Raw genomic sequence first — 16,201 nt, forward strand, 5'->3', positions numbered from 1 at the left:
ATTCTTTTGTATTTTTAGTAGAGACGGGGTTTCACCATGTTAGCCAGGATGGTCTTGATCTCCTGACCTCGTGATCCACCTGCCTTGGCCTCCCAAAGTGAGCCACTGTGCCCAGCCTCTGTGAAGCCTCTTCTATCCTCTGCCTCCCACTGGGGTGGGACTGGCCCCTCCTGCCTGAAGCCACTTGCAGGAGACTTGATTGTGGCACCCAGTGCACTTTGCTCTGGTGTGAGCAGGGGGCTGTGAACTCAAGTGTTTCAGCCTGTTGTTGCCATGCGGGAACAGGGGCCCAGTGTGGCCAGATCTCTGCTTTGTCATGAAAAGCCCAAAACCTTGATTTTTGATTTCTTGTCTTTTCTTGTTTTGTTTTGTTTTTTCTTTTTAGATTCAGGAGTACATGAGCAGGTTCATGACATGGGTGCATTGCATGATGCTGAGGTTGTGCTTCAGCTGATCCCATTATCCAAACACTGACCATAGTACCCGATAGGTGGTTTTTCAACCCTTGCCTCCCTCCTCCCCGCTCTTGCAGTCCCCAATGTCTGTTGTTCCCGTCTGTATGTCCATGTGTACCCAATGATTAGTTCCCACTTATAAGTGAGAATATGCCATATTTCTTTTTCTGTTTCTGCAAAACCTTGGTATTTTAACATGAAATCTCCTGATTTTTAAAACTCAGCCTAAATTTAAGAATTTTGAAACCACCATGCAAGCCAAACAAAATACATCTGCAGGCTAGATTCTCCAAGGACTACCATTTGCCGCTTGCTACAGGCCCCCTTTTCAGGCGGGGAGTGTATCTTATTTGCCCTGCACAGAGGGAGTTCTCTAACGGGGGTGGGGAGAGGGGGGCGGAGGCAGGGAGAGGGGAACCCCAGCTTTGTTTCCAGAAACGTAATTGTATCATTTCATGAAGTCCTCACAACAAAGCCTCAAGGTAGGCATTAGCTCATTTTCCAGCCAGGAAAACTGAAGCTCCAAGAGGTGAAGCGAGTTACTTGGGGACTCACAGCTAGTAAATTGCAAAATTAATTCCAACCCTGGTCTGTTTCTTCAGGTGTACCACAAGGGCTGAATGCATGAAGTCAGCCAGGCACTCAAACAGTGTCTGCAACAGGGGGCACTGCATAACTCTCCACTATACTTAATAGAATTAATACTGCTTGTTTGTTTGTTTGTTTGTTTGGTTTGGTTTTTCAAGACAGGGTCTTTTCTGTCACCCAGGTGGAAGAGCAGTGGCGCCATCATAGCTCGCTGCAGCCTTGAATCCCCGGGCTCAAGTGATCCTCCCACCTCAGCCTCGCTGAGTAACTGGGACCACAGGCACATGCCACCACTCCCAGCTAATCTTTTAATATTTTTGTAGAGACAGGGTCTTGCTATGTTGCCCAGGCTAGTCTCGAGCTCCTGGACTTAAGTGATCTGCCCGCCTCAGCCTCCCAAATGCTAGGACTGCAGGAGTGAGCCACCAAGCCTGGCCTAATATTGTTAATAATTAATACCATAATTTATTGAGCCTCTGTGGTTCTAGGTGCTGGGACAGAGAGGAAACCAGGAAAAGCAGGCTCCCCGCTCTCGTGGAGTGTGCACCGAAACAGGCCAGACATAAACATGAAAATAAATAATCAAGTAATTTCAGAGAGTGCTAAGTGGTACAGAGAGAGGTTCAGGGGTCCCAGGAAGGAAGATCTGCCCTCCCAAAAAGCTCTGGGAGTTTCCGTCCCCGACACAGTACCACATTCCCCAGAGAGGCGGGTCGCTCATTTGGCACAGCTGAATTCCCTCTGGGATCCAATCCAACAGGTCTCATTTTCTTCCACACATTGTTAAACCAGATCTGAGCATTACGTATTCAAGAAAGCCCCAATCTGCAAATATTTGCCTTTCATTCAGCAGCATCTGACCCTCCCCTCGGGAGGCCCGATTAAGACAAAGGAGGGAACGACAGGCAGGGTGACGCTGGGAGGGTTTAATTCCAGATGTTTCTCAGGGGGTGGGGCAGGAATTTGGGGGTGCAGGCTCTCCAATCCAGCAAACCCAACACATGTGCATACTGGCCCTTCCACATGGCCATGTGCACACGCATATGCACACGCACACATGTGCACACACACACACACGCACACACATACACATAACATGCCTTTCTTCTACAGCTCTGAAAACCATTTCAAATCTGTCCAACTGCTTCTCAGCCATGCAATTGGCTCTTGCAGAGGGTAATCCAACAGGACGTGGGGGGTGGGGGTAGAAGCAGGGAAGGGACAGTTTAATTCCTTCCTGTCCATCAGCCCCCGCAGGGCATCACCTTGTCCCTGGTCCCCAGGAGGACAGCAGGAGAGACTTGGATGAAATGGGCTCCAGAAAGGCCTCTCCCACAGATAGGAAAGGTGGGGGCGTGAGGGAGCCCATGAGCTCTGTCCCACAGAGTGCATCGTCCCAGAAACCCACACAAGATCTGTCTCTCACCTCACCTGCCCCTCCCACGATGAACTCCTCAGCCATGGGACTCCCCTCACTCCTACTGTGTGCCCAGGTCCCAGCTCAATACCCAGCAGAGACAATTGATCAGGGCTGAGAGGCCACACAGCACAGGGAAGGACTGTGTGGCCTGGGCTTAAATCCCAGCTCTGGCACTTACCAGCTGTGTGACCTGGGGCAAGTTGCCCTCCCTAAATGTGCCTCCATTTGCCATCTGTAAAATGGGGGTGACAATAACACTTACACCTCAGAGGGGCATTGCAGAAATTAACTGAGTCACATCTAAGGTATTTAGAGGACAGCCTTATACAGGGCCAGAGATAATAACATGATTATTAGCCATGATTCGAAACACCCTTGCCATCTCCATCCTAAGCTGGTCATGACCAGGCTCACGCTTCACTCTGGGGTCTGGTGAGGGCATTAGGAGCAGAAGGGACAGGAACTCACACACACAAAGCCCTCCACGTGCCAGGCACTGGGCGTGGCACGTCACGTGGGTTTTCAAATTTGAGCCTCCCTGAAACACGAAGAGCTCTGGACTCTCCCATCATGGGTCAGAGGAAACAGGCTCAGAGGGGCTCGGCGCCTCACCCCAAATTACATAGCAGCAAAGAGACAGACTTGGAAAACTCACTCCAAACCTCTGTTCTTTCCACAGCACCGTCTGTCCCCCATGGAGGAGAAGGAAACCTGGGCAGGTGGGGCCATGGATCGCCCTCCCTTGAGTCCCTGGCTGCGGCTCCAGGGATGCTGGCCACTGTAGGACGTCAGCCCTGCATCTGAGCCATGCCGAAAACCTATGCAGACATCTATGTGCTTCGAGCTCTTTGTAGGGAAGGCACAAAAAAAAGGGAAAGAAATAGAACAGCCTGGCTAAGCTGAAATGCTCTCCTTAGAGGGGAAGGGAAATAAAATTTGATGAACCTCTGCATAATGTTCAAGTTATGAATGTGTAAAGTGATATTCCGCACATATGCTGGGAAGAATTCATCTTGGGGCTGAGCTGTTAGGAGCCATTGGAAATGGGGCACCAGCAAACAGCAGCTTCTTGTTGATGGGGTACGGAGAGGTCCTGTCTTCTGCCTCAGCAAAACGAGGTGCGTTTTACCCACAGATGCCGCAGGAGGTGAATCTCCGTAGCAGGGGTGGCAACTGACCGCAGTGCTAACGGGGCAGCTTTGGCCATCTGGTTGCTTATGTGTCTACTGCAAACACTTGCTGAGTGCCCACTCCGGGCCCTGGGCCAGGCTGGGCATTGCCACCATCCACAGCCTCGGACGAGGTGAGCTGCGTGCCAGATTAGCCGGATCTTCCTGGCCACTGCTGCCTGGCCTGGGACTGAACACCTGGCCTACACCGGGCGATCACATCCTCTCTCCTGGGGCTTTGGCATGGAAGTGCTGGGATGCTGAATCAGCGAGATGATGGTGGAGATGGAAATAAAAGAGCATGAGGGAGCCAGGGCTGAAGCCTCCAAAGATGAGAGTCCAGTTCAGTCAATCACCAGAAAACCCTAAATGAGCTCCTAGTAGGTGCCTGGTCCAGTTCTAGGTGCCTGGTTCACAGTGGGAAACAAGATGGCAGAGGTCTTCTATTCCAGAGCTCACAGTCTGCAAACCGGCAAACAAATAAAGAAAATCCTGGCAGATTGTATCAGGTGCTATGAAAAAATAGAAACGGTGCCAGGCATAGAGGCTCATGCCTGTAATCTCAGCACTTTGGGAGGCAGAGGTCAGAGGATGGCTTGAGGCTGGGAGTTTGAGGAGATCTGGGGCAATCGATAGCAAGACCCCCATCTTTACCAAAAATGAAAAAAATTAGCCAGTCATGGTGGCGCATGTTACTTGGGAGGCCAAGGTGGGAGGATCACTTGAGCCCAGGAGGTCGAGGCTGCAGTGAGCTGTGCTTGTGTCACTGTACTCAGTCTGGGTGACTGATATGGTTTAGCTGTGTCCACCCAAATCTCATCTTGAATTGGAGTTCTCATAATCCTCATCTGTCGTGGGAGGGATCCAGTGGGAGGTAATTGAATCATGAGGACAATTACCCCTATACTGTTCTCATGATAGTGAGTTCTCATGAGATCTAATGGCTTTATAAGGGACTTTTCCCCACTTTGCTCGGCACTTCTCCTTGCTGCCGCCATGTGAAGAAGGACGTGTTTGCTTCCCCTTCTGCCTTGCTTGTAAGTTTCCTGAGGCCTCCCCAGCCCTGCTGAACTGTGTCAATTAAACCTCTTTCCTTGATAAATTACCCAGTCTCAGTTATGTCTTTATTAGCAGCATGAGAATGGACTAATACAGCAACAGAGTGAGACCCTGTCTCCAAAATATAAAAAATAGCAACGAGCTAGAGTATCTAGGATAAGGTTGTGGGGAGTGTGTGTTTAGACCCAGTGATTAGGAGAGGCCTCACAGGAACATCCTGAGGCACGGTAAGTAGAAAGGTCCCAAGGTGGGGATGCACTTCGAGTGCCTGAGAGATGAAAAGGAGGCCGATGTGGCTGGGGAAAGACACAGTGGCAGGCTGAGAGAGGGGCTCGTAACAGAGTACCTGTGTGGGCCTCCCCACCCCATGGGCTGCCATGCTTCTCTGCTGACTGAAGCCCTCCCAAGTGCCCCACAGGGAGTCCAGCTCCTCAATGCTGCCCCACCCTGCAGCCTCCTGTCCCTTTCCTCCTCCTCTGCTGAGTGCTAAGGATGTGCAGTGATGCCTTCCCTGCCACCGAAAGGCATTAATGCCCTTCTCCTTCAGCTCCCCCGGAAGCAGACCCTGTGATAAGGATTTGGGTACAGGTAGTTTTCTTGAGGGGAGGTGGTCCCAGGAACAATGGGTAGGGAAGAGGGTAAGTTCGACACGGAAGGGACGGAGCCAGTAGAGGATGTGATAAAGGCTGATCCCTGCTAAGGGCACCTGGAGACCAGTCCCACAGCAAAGCATGCCCCAAGCTGTTTTGCAACCAAGGGTGGGAAGGTGGGTCTTTATCCCTCAACACCCAGCAACTCCTGACAGCATCAGTCTCCTGGGCATTCCAGTAAGCCCCACGTGTTGGGCAAAGCAGATTCTGGGATCAGAGAGGGTCCTCAGGCTGAGAGTCACAAGGACTTGTGAGAAGCCCCCAACCTGCGCATGAACTGCAAGTACTGAGCAGATCTGTCCAGGGCATAACAGCACCTGCATGGGCTCGAGCAGCTGCTTGAGTTGAATCCTGGGGCTGCCTCTTGCATCTGGGTAGCCTGATTCTGAGGCACTGCCAGCTCTGATTTTCTTCATTCTAGGAAATAGGCACGCAGACCTGGGCCCCAGCTCCCCCTCCATCACTGTGCAACCTTACATAAGTGTCTTAACTTCTCTAAGCCTCAGTTTTCCTCATCTGTAAAATGAGGCTAATAGGCCTAACTGCATAGTGAAGTCTTAAGGATGAAATGAAATGCCTAGGCACAGGGCCTGGCACACAACATGTGCTCCATAAATGGCAGTTATGATGGTTGACTCTGACTTAGGGTTGCAGTTCTACATCCCCTCTCTCAAGAGGAGAGACTGAGAGCATAGGGACCCCAGGCCAGATTGGCCATTCGTGGGTACCTCTAGATACTGCTACTGATTGGGATAGGCCTGGGAGACAGACAGAGCTCAGAAAGAGTAACATAGGCTGTGATTCTTCAAGGCCTGCCACAAACACAGGCACAGCAGCTCTAGGGATGTGGGCTGAGCTAAAGAGGGCAGCAGCCCCTGACAGCCCAGAAGAGACTGGAGCAGCTAGCACAGTGTAGATTGGCACTAGGTTGGAGAGTGGCAGTGGTAGCTGGCCCACAGGAGCAGTTCTGGGTGAAGCCAGGAGAGCAGTACAGAGTGAGGTGGATACAGCAGTAACAATGAACTCACCCCCTGGAGGGAGGGCTCAGAAATTTCAGGTTTCAGGCTGCTGATGCTCTCTCTGAGTGGCTTCATCAGAAGAAGGTGTCTGGGAGGAGTTCTGCCTAAGGATATCTCCAGCGTCTGAACTCCTGAAATTCATCCAGCCAGCCATCTGCCTGTCTGTCCTTTCACTCATACCTACTCATCTATACCTCTGCCTACTTACTTATCAATCCGTTCATCCAACCATTCATCCATCTACCCATCCACCCACTCACCAATCCATCCACCCATCCATCCATCCATCCATCCATCCATCCATCCATCCATCCATCCATCCCTCCACCTACCCATCCACCACTCATCCATCCATCCATCCATCCATCCATCCACCCGTCTGTCCACTTGTCCATCCATCCAGTCACCTACCTATCCACCCTATCCACCCAATCATCCATCTATCCATCCATCCCTCCACCTACCCATCCACCCCTCCACCTACCCATCCACCACTCATCCATCCATCCATCCATCCACCCGTCTGTCCACTTGTCCATCCATCCATTCACCTACCTATCCACCCTATCCACCCAATCATCCATCTATCCATCCATCCATCCATCCATCCATCCATCACGTATCCATCCACTCACTCATCTATTCATCCATCCATTCATCCAGCCATCCATCTACCTACCCATCCACCCACTCACCTGTCCAGCCATCTATCTATCCATCTACCCACCCACTGTTTATTGTCACCTCCTCTATTCCCAGCTGCACTCTGAAGACTCGGGTGATTACATGTAGTTCCTGACATTGAGAAGCCATCCTCCTCCTGCAGCCATCACCAGTCCCACAGCTGGGTCCTCTTTTCACTCAATGCCATGACAGAGCCCAAGAAGGAAACCTTGGTTCAGCTTCTTTATCTCTTTATCATGGTTCCAAGAAGCATAGGACCTAATGGTAAATGCTCAAACTTGGTTCCCTTCTGGGTTTCTAGTGCTTTGATCACATAAGCCCAAAGCAACCTCATGATCCATAAAACATTAAAATATCCCAGAAATTCCGACATAGTGATGTCCAAACTCTACCTTCTTCCGCCTCCCCCCTCTATAACCTCTGTCATACCATTCACTCCAGTTTTCGACTGGGGCCCGGTGGCCACTGAGGCCAGGCCATGGACTTCAGAGTCCCCGTGGTGGCCAGAGGTAACCCCCTGTGCACTGACCTCTCCCGGAAGTACTTGATGGCCTCAGGGTCTATGAAGGTCGGCTCCTCCCGGTAGCCCTGCTCAAAGACCTTGCGCTTGTGCCGGAACTCAATGACCGTCTTGGTGTAGGAGTTGAGCGTGGTGACAGAGGCTGCCATGCAGCAGGTAAAGGAGCCCCACGCCAGGCTGCCAAGAGATCAGGAGAGAGATGCCATGGTGAGGGTGGGTGAGGGACAGGAAAAATCCCACACCCACCAAACATTCATTCATCCCTGCACAGCTGCTTTTTCCTCTGGTACCTAAGCTGGTGCTGCCATAGAGAAGGGTAAGACTTGGTCCCTGCCCCACTCACAGTCTGGGAGACAGAGAATTATCTGCACACTGTGATGCAGCTGTAACAGAGTTCATTATGGGGAGGCAAGAAGAGCATGAATCACTCTGTCCAAGGGGGCTGGCATCAAGGAAAGTTACCCAAAATACAGCGACACTTATGCTCGGCCTGGTAAGAAGAGTGAGAGTTGGTCAGGGGAAAGGACATTCCAGGAGAAGGAATAGTGTGTACAAAGGCATGGAGGCATCAGACAGCAGGGAATGTTCCACAAACTGTGGGAGGTTTGGGGAGCAGAAATGAGGATGCATGAGGAGATTAGCTGGAGTTGGTGATGGAGAAGGAGATGGGGGCAGACATCCTAAAAACTCATTTTTTATGAAAGTTAAGTTACCTTTGTTCATGTATGACCTGGGGAAAGATGCCAACCCTTTCTGTTTCACATTCCTCATGACTATTTTTTTTTTAAAGACAGGGATTCACTCTGTTGCCCAGGCTGAAGTGCAATGGTGTGATCATAACTTACTGCAGCCTCAACTTCCTGGGCTCAAGTGATCCTCCTGCCTCAGCCTCCCAAAGTACTGGGATTATAGGTATGTGTCACTGCTCCCAGTACCTCACGTCATTGTAATGGACAATAGCATTACCTCATAGGGTTGTTACAAGGATTAAAGGAGATGATCCACTAAAACTATCTTAGAATAGTGTCCAGCACATAGTAGGCACTCAAGAAAGTCTTGCTGTCATTATTATCATTAATATTAACATCCTCACTACCCAATTCCATATGATTTGGTTTGTAAACTCTCCCCCTGATAGATGAGGTTATAATGAATGACCTGCTTGGCTCTCTCCTCCACAACTTTCTCTACAGATGGGACTTTTGGCAGCCCTCATTTGATGTACATGCTAAGCCCAGCCCAAACGTGGAGAATTTATCCCATCCACAGTTGGAAAGGTAGGAAGGGTGGGGTAGAGCTAGGAGACTCAGCTGACCCAGTTCCAGCTCCAGAAATGGCCTGCCTGATTCCTCTGATCAAGACTGTGCATTCAACATTTAGTACCAGGAGTAGGGTACCTTCCTGGCCTCAGTTACATCTGGCCTGGTTCCTGGATCCCTGTTCCTCAGTCTCTGCCTTGGTAACTGGTTTCCTCCAAATCAGGGACTCAGTTTTGTTGTTCCAACCCTGCATTGCCTGGGAGCTCCAGGCCTCCCCGATGCCAGCCCACCCAGCTGGCCTCTGAACATCATCACCACCCCTGCATTCCCCATGGTCAATGAAGCCCACTGCCTGCACCCACTGCTTTTCCCTTTGACAGCCCCTGAGCACCCCAGAAGGAAAGCAAGGAAAAAATCTGAGGACTCAGCCTTTCTCAAAGAGATCCTCGAAAGGATCATCTGTTTCCCTGAACACCAAACCCATTGATAAGAGTTCCCGTTTCTTTCATGATAAGGAGCTGATGTAGATCTTCCAGAAGCCCTGAGTGTCTGTAATAGACAGTTTTAGGGCATCAACCTGGCCCCTCTAAGAGCTTCCCTTTCCACCAAAGTGTCCAGCGTGTTACTCACCAACCCCCACCATTCATAGATGACCGGTCAAGGGCTGACCATCTGGCCAAAGCTGGTCCAATCAGATACTCTCTCCTGAGCAACAAAGCTGAAGATTCTACTTCAGCCTGGGATGTCTATTTATACTAGCATGGTGGAAACTCAGAACCCGAGGATGAAGAATGAACAAGTAGGCTTTTTCTGGATTCCATGAGTATGGAGTATGTTGGTGTTGCCTGATCATAAGCCATTCTTCCTTTTGGTAACTGCACTCCAAGGTTCTGTTAAGGGATCACTCCTTCCTTCTTCTCAGGCCATTAGGTTTGTGTGGGGCTGGCCCCAACCCCAACCTCTATGTGAGCACATGACCTCAACCTGGCTAATGAAAATGCTGCTGTTCTCTGGCCATAGTAATTGGTTGGGGGTGGGCACGTGACCCAAGTCAGGTTCATGAGACTCCACCCCTGAACTTGGCTGAAGCTACTGGGAAACAAAGCTCATCTTTCTTCTGTGGTGCTAAGCTGGTGAGGTTTGAGCCAAGAGTTGCTGGGGACCCTCTTGCCACCACCCAGCCTGAGAATGAAGTTGACCCAAAAGAAAGCAGAGCCATGAAAAGGGGCTTGATCCCTGAGCTGAAGCCATTATCCCTGAACTTTTCAATGATGGAAGTCTCAATTACTTTCTTTTTAATTTTGTTTTCCTTGACTTTTGTTTCTACCCTGAAGCCAGTTTGAATTGGGTTTTGGTCACTGGGAACCAAAGTTATCATACGTTTACTTGCTATAAACTCTCTTCTTTTGCATGAATTAGTTTTGACACGAATTTCGAGTCTTCATAGCCAAGGATCTTAAGGGTGACCAACTCTGACTCAACCCTGATGTCCCAGTCAGGGGACAGAGCAGGGGATTCTCAAACTAAAGGCTTGAGTAAAAATACCTTTCAGGAGTGGTAGGGTCCAATGACTGAGTGTGTGGAGGGAGCTTCCCTGGGGAGGGAGGGGGTTTGCTAGAGCCCAGGGGCCCCAGAAACAGATGATATGGGGTGGAGCAGAGCCAGACAGTCAATGAGTGGACAGGTGCAAAGTCAGACTGAGCTAGAAGAAAAGCCTACATCCCCGCCTTTCCATCTACTTTACATGCAAGATCTTTTTTCAAATAACATGTCGTCCAGAGCTTGATTCCTCAGGCTTTCTGCATCCCAGCCCTATGGTCTCTTTTCCACTCCTCAAAAACCCAAAGCTCATTCTCTGCCCCTCCCCCATTGCCTTCCCTCCCTCTGGAATCCCTGGACTTTCCCAGGCTCTTTGCCCAGCTGGTCCCTTCTCACCTGTGAATGTCACCCCTTCCTCAGTGGACATTTTCTGTCTACTATCTCTAAGAAGCCCCCTCTCCATCATTCCGTATCATATGTCCCTGTTTAGTTTCATCACAGCCCTCATCACACCCTGTAATTCTCTTTTTTTCTTTTCATTTGTTTACTCTTGTTTTTAAATTTTTCCTTTTGAGATAATTACAGATTCACAAACAACTGTAGGAAATGATATATAGAGAGAACCCATGTACCCTTTAGCCAGTTTTCCCCAATGGTAAACTCTTGCAAAACTAGTGTAATACAATATTACAATATCACAAGCAGGATATTGACATTGATACAGTCAAAATACAGACCAAGGATCTCTTCTGTGCCATTTATAGCTACGGCCACTTCTCGCCCGACCTCCCACAAATCCTGTCAGCCACCAGTTCTTCATTTCAATAATTTTACCTCTTCAAACATGTTACATAAATAAAATCATACAGGAGTATGTACGGGATTGGCTTTTTTTCACCCAACATAATTATCTGGAGAATCATCCAAGTTATTGTGTGCATCAGTAGTTTGTTCCTTTATATTGCTAAATACAGTATTCCTGCCAGCAATGTACGAGTTTCTCCACATCCTCACCAGAATTTGGTGGTGTCACTATTTTTTATTTTAGCTATTCTGATAGATGTGTAATAATATCTCATTGTGGCTTTCATTTGCACTTCCCTAACAGCTAATAGGGTTGAACAACTTTTCATTTGTTTATTTGCTATCTGTATATCCTCTTTGGCAAAATGTCTATTGGTGTTTTTTGCCCACTTTCTAATTGGATTGTTCTGTTGTTGTTTCCTACTGAGTTTTTAGAGGTCTTTATATATCCTAGATATTAGTTCTTTGTCAGAAATGTGGTTTACAAATATATTCTCTCAGTCTATAGCTTTCTCTTAAACCTCTTAATAGGGTCTTTTGTGGACCAAAAGTATTTAGCTTTGATGAATTACAATTAATCCATTTTTCCTTTTATGTGTTTGACATCAAATATAAGAACTTTTTGCCTAGCCCTAGATTCTAAAGATTTTCTCTTATTTTTCTAAAGGTTTTACACTTTTACGTTTTATACTTAAATCTGTGATCCATTTTAATTTAATTTTTGCAAGTGGTGTGCAGTTTAAAGTAAGGCTGATTGTTTATCTTTGCCAGTGAATGTCCAATAGCTCCAGCACTATATATTGAAAAGGTCATTCCCTGCCCGCCCCATCCCCACCACCACCACACACCCACACAGTGAACTGATTTGTACCTTTGTCAAAAATTAGTTGGATGTATCTGTATTGGTCTATTTCTGAGTTCTCTATTTTTTTTCGTTGATCTATGTGCCTATCCTTCCACTAATATCACACAATCTGGCTTATTGTAGCTATACAGTAAGTTTTGAAATTGAGTACTCTAATTCATTCTGCCTTATTCTTCTTTATCAAAATTGTTTTAGAAATTCTAATTCCTTTGCCTTTCCATATATATTTTAGAATACTTTTCTCTATATCTACAAGAAATTTGATGTATTCACTATATATTGTGTGTTCTGATCCATGAACATAGTATATCTACCCATTTATTTAGATCTTCTTTGATTTCTTTCTTTGGTATTTTTCTATGGTTTACAGTTTTCAGTGTACAAGTCCTGTAAGTGTTTTGTTAGATTTGTGCCTAAGTATTTCGCTTTTTTAGTATAAATGATATATATTTTTAATTTTGTTGTCCAAATGTTCATTGCTAGTTTATAAAAATACAATTGATTTTGTATTTTTATCTTCTATCCTAAGACAGCACTAAACTTATTTATTAAGTCTAGGCTTTTTTTTTGGTAGATCCCTTGGATTTGTCTACATAGATAATTATGACATCCACAAATAGGTATAGTTTATTTCTATTACAATCTGTATACTTTTTATTTTCTTTTCATGTCTTATGTCTTGCATGTCTTTTACGTCTTATTTCTAGTTAGAACTTTCAGCACTATGTTGAATAATAGTGGTGTTCCCAATCTTAGAGAGAAAATAGTCTTTCAACATTAAGTATAATGTTAAATGCAGATGTTTTATAGATGGTCTTTATCAAGTTGAGGAAGTTCCCCTTTATTCTGAATTTTCTGAGAGTTTTTTTTAAAAAGTATGAATCAATGTTGAATTGTGTCAAATGCTTTTTCTGTATTCATTGATATGGTCATGTGATTTTTTCTTCTTTAGCCTGTTAATATGGTGAATGACACTGATGGATTTTTCAAATATTGAAGCAGTCATACTCCCTAGAATAAACCCCACTTACCATGATGTATAATTATTTTTATATGTTGCTGACTTCCATGTGCTATTGTTTTGCTAAGGATTTTTGTATCTATATTCATGGGGTCTATTAGTCTGTGGTTCTTTGCACTATCTTTGGTTTTAATAACAGAGTGATGTTAGCTTCATAAAGTGAACTGCAAAGTTTTCTCTCCTCTTCTATTTTCTGAAAAAAACATGCTAATTCTTATTTAAATATTTGGTGAAATGTTCCAGTAAAACCATCTGGACCTGGAGATTTCTGTTTTGAAAGTTTTTATTTATAAACTCAATTTCCTTAGTAGTTATAGGGATATTCAAATTACTTATTTCGCATTTGGTAAGTTGTGGCAGTTTGGGCTTTTAAAAAAACTGATCTATTTCATCCAGGCTGTCAAAGTTATGTGTGTAGAGTTGTTTGTAGTATGCTCTTACTATATTTTTGATGTCCTCAAAGTCTGCAGCAACATCCTCTGTTTCATTCCTGAATTGGCATTTCGTGTCTCTCCTCTGTCTGCTCTCTCTGTCACTCTTGCGAGAGGTTTGTCAATTTTATCTTGTCAAAGAACCAGCTTTTTTGTTTCATTGATTCTATTACTTTTTGTTTTCAATTGTATTGATTTTTGCTCATCTTTCTTTTGCTGGCTTTGGGCTTATTTTGCCCTTCTTTTTCTAGGTTCTTGGGATGAGAGCTGATTTGACTTGAAACATTTCTCAATTAGATCCTATTGGTTGATGATGTTGAATTCTTTTATATCTTTGGTGATTTTCCATTTGGTTGTTCTATTAATTGTTGAGAAAGCTATATTGAAATATCTAATTATAGTTGTGAATTTTCCTATTTCTCCTTTCAGCTACATCACATTTTCCTTTACAGATTTTCAGCTCTGTTGTTTGGTGGATACACTTTTAGGACTGCAATGCCTTCTTAGTGGATTGACTCTTTTATCATTATTTAATGTCTATTTCTGGTCATTTTATTTGCCTGAGTCTACTTTATCTAATATTAATATAACTAGTCCTGCTTTCTTTTGATTAATGCTTACATGAGAGATGATTTTCATCCTTTTACTTCCAGCCTATCTATCTCATCATACTTGAAGTGAGTTTCTTATAGACAGCACATAGTTTTGGGTCACATGTTTTAAATCCACTTGACCAATTTCTGGCTTGTAATTGGTGTATTTAAACCATTTACAGTTAAAGTGATTATTGATATATTATGGCTTAAGACTGCCAACTAATTTTGTTCTTCCCTGCTTGTTTTGTTTTTTGTTTCTCTTTTTTTTTTCTTGTATTCCCATGGGTTTCTCAAACAATTATTGATTTATCTATAGTGATTTTGAGTGTATCTCTGTATATAGCTTTTTTAGTGGTTGCTCTGGGTCTTACATTACATATACATAACTAACCACAGTCTGCTGGTGTCAACATTGGAGTAAAGCATAGAAAGCTTGGCTCCTTTTGGGACCCTTCATTTATAACATAATTGTTATGACATATTTGACATATTATAACATAATTGTCTTAAATATTTCCACTGTATACATTTAGAATCACATCAGACTGTATTATGATTTCTGCTTCAACCACCAAACATAATTTAGAAAACTCAAAAGGAGAAAAAGGAGAAGTAAAGTTTCCCTGTCCATTTTTTATTCATTCTTTCTTATATTCAAAACTTCCCTTTTTCAAATTTCCGTTTTGTTTAGAGAACTTCCTTTAGCCTTTCCTTTAGGGTAGGTCTGCCGGCAACAAAATTTCTTAGTTTTTCTTCATCTGAGGATGTTGTGATTTCCCCTTCATTTCTGAAGTATATTTTTGCCGCATATAGAATTTTAAGTTGATAGTTCTTTTCTTTCAGCATTTTCATTTTCTTTTTCTTTGAAAATGTTGTGCCATTTCCTTCTAGCCTCCATTGTTTCTGATGCAAAATCCACTGTTGCTTGAATTTTTTTCTCTGTAGTTAGGGAGGATGTTATTCTCTCACTGTGTTTTGTTTTTTGTTTTTAACTTTAGTTTTTTTTCAAGTTTGACTGTGATGTGTCTTGGTATGGATTTCTTTGAATGTATACTATTTTAGAGATTCATTCAGCTTTTGATTCTGAAGGTTTATGTCTTTTACGGGATTTGGGAAGTTTTCAACCATTATTTCTTTCAGTACTTTGTCCAGTCTCGCCCTCTTTCTCCTTTTCTTCTGGGACTCCAATGTTACACTTTTGGTTATAGTTCTAGAGGTCCTTAAGGCTCTGTACATTTTTTTAAAAGTTATATTCTCTCTGTTGTTCAAATTAAATAATTTCTATTGTCCTGTCTTCAAGTTCATTGATTCTTTCCTTCATCCCTTCCATTCTGCTGTTGAGCCCCACCATTGAACTTTGTATTTTGGTTACTGAATTTTTTAGTTTTAAAATTGCCATTTGGTCCTTCTTTCTATCTTCTACTTCTTTCCTGAGACTTTCTGTTTTTCCAAGGGTTTTTGCAACTACTTGTTGAAGCATTTTTATGATGATTTCTAACGTTTCTGTCATTTCAGCATTGGGATCTATTGATTATCTTTTTTCGTTCAGGTTGAGATCTTGCTGGTTCTTGGCATGGTACATGATTTTAATTGCAACCTTGACATTTGGGGTATGTTTTGAGACTCTGGATCTTGTTTAAAACATCTGCTCTAACTGGCTTCCTTTCACATCATTCCGGCAAGGTGGCTTTGGCAAGGTGGAGGCTCTGCCCAGTTACTTCCAGGTAGGGGTAGAAGCCTAGGTTTCCCACTGGGCGAGTGTATTAATCCGTGTAATTTATAAAGCAAAGAGGTTTAACTGACTCAGTTCAGCATGGCTGAGGAGGCCTCAGGAAACTTATAATCATGGTGGAAGGTGAAGAGGAAGTAGGCACCTTCTTCACAAAGCTACATAAGAAGGAGAAGTGCCAAGTAAAGGCAGAAGAGCCCCTTATAAAACCAGCAGATCTCATGAGAACTCACTATCACAAGAACAGCATGGGGACACCACCCCCATGACCCAATTACCTCCACCTGGTCTCTCCCTTCACACATGGAGATTACGGGGATTACAATTCAAGGTGAGATTTGGGTGGGGACACAAAGCCTAATCGTATCAGCCACCACTGACATTCAAGATGAA

At 44.9% G+C, this 16,201-nt stretch overlaps 1 protein-coding gene across 2 annotated transcripts in view; it reads right to left on the minus strand.

The window, feature by feature from the left end:
* The window catches only part of GSG1L (GSG1-like), a 196,331-nt gene that overhangs the window by 30,765 nt on the left and 149,365 nt on the right, over window positions 1-16,201 (minus strand). The window contains exons 4-5 of one of the 2 annotated variants that reach the window (XM_011982340.1): window positions 7,574-7,741; window positions 2,642-2,695 (exon numbers count right to left, since the gene is read on the minus strand). In XM_011982340.1, the coding sequence (XP_011837730.1) occupies window positions 2,642-2,695; window positions 7,574-7,741 (222 nt within the window). The remainder of the gene's footprint in view (window positions 1-2,641; window positions 2,696-7,573; window positions 7,742-16,201) is intronic. The other variant, XM_011982339.1, reaches the window with a different exon arrangement.

The sequence above is a fragment of the Mandrillus leucophaeus genome, unplaced genomic scaffold (genome assembly GCF_000951045.1).
Source record: "Mandrillus leucophaeus isolate KB7577 unplaced genomic scaffold, Mleu.le_1.0 Scaffold24, whole genome shotgun sequence".
Taxonomy (NCBI): domain Eukaryota; kingdom Metazoa; phylum Chordata; class Mammalia; order Primates; family Cercopithecidae; genus Mandrillus; species Mandrillus leucophaeus.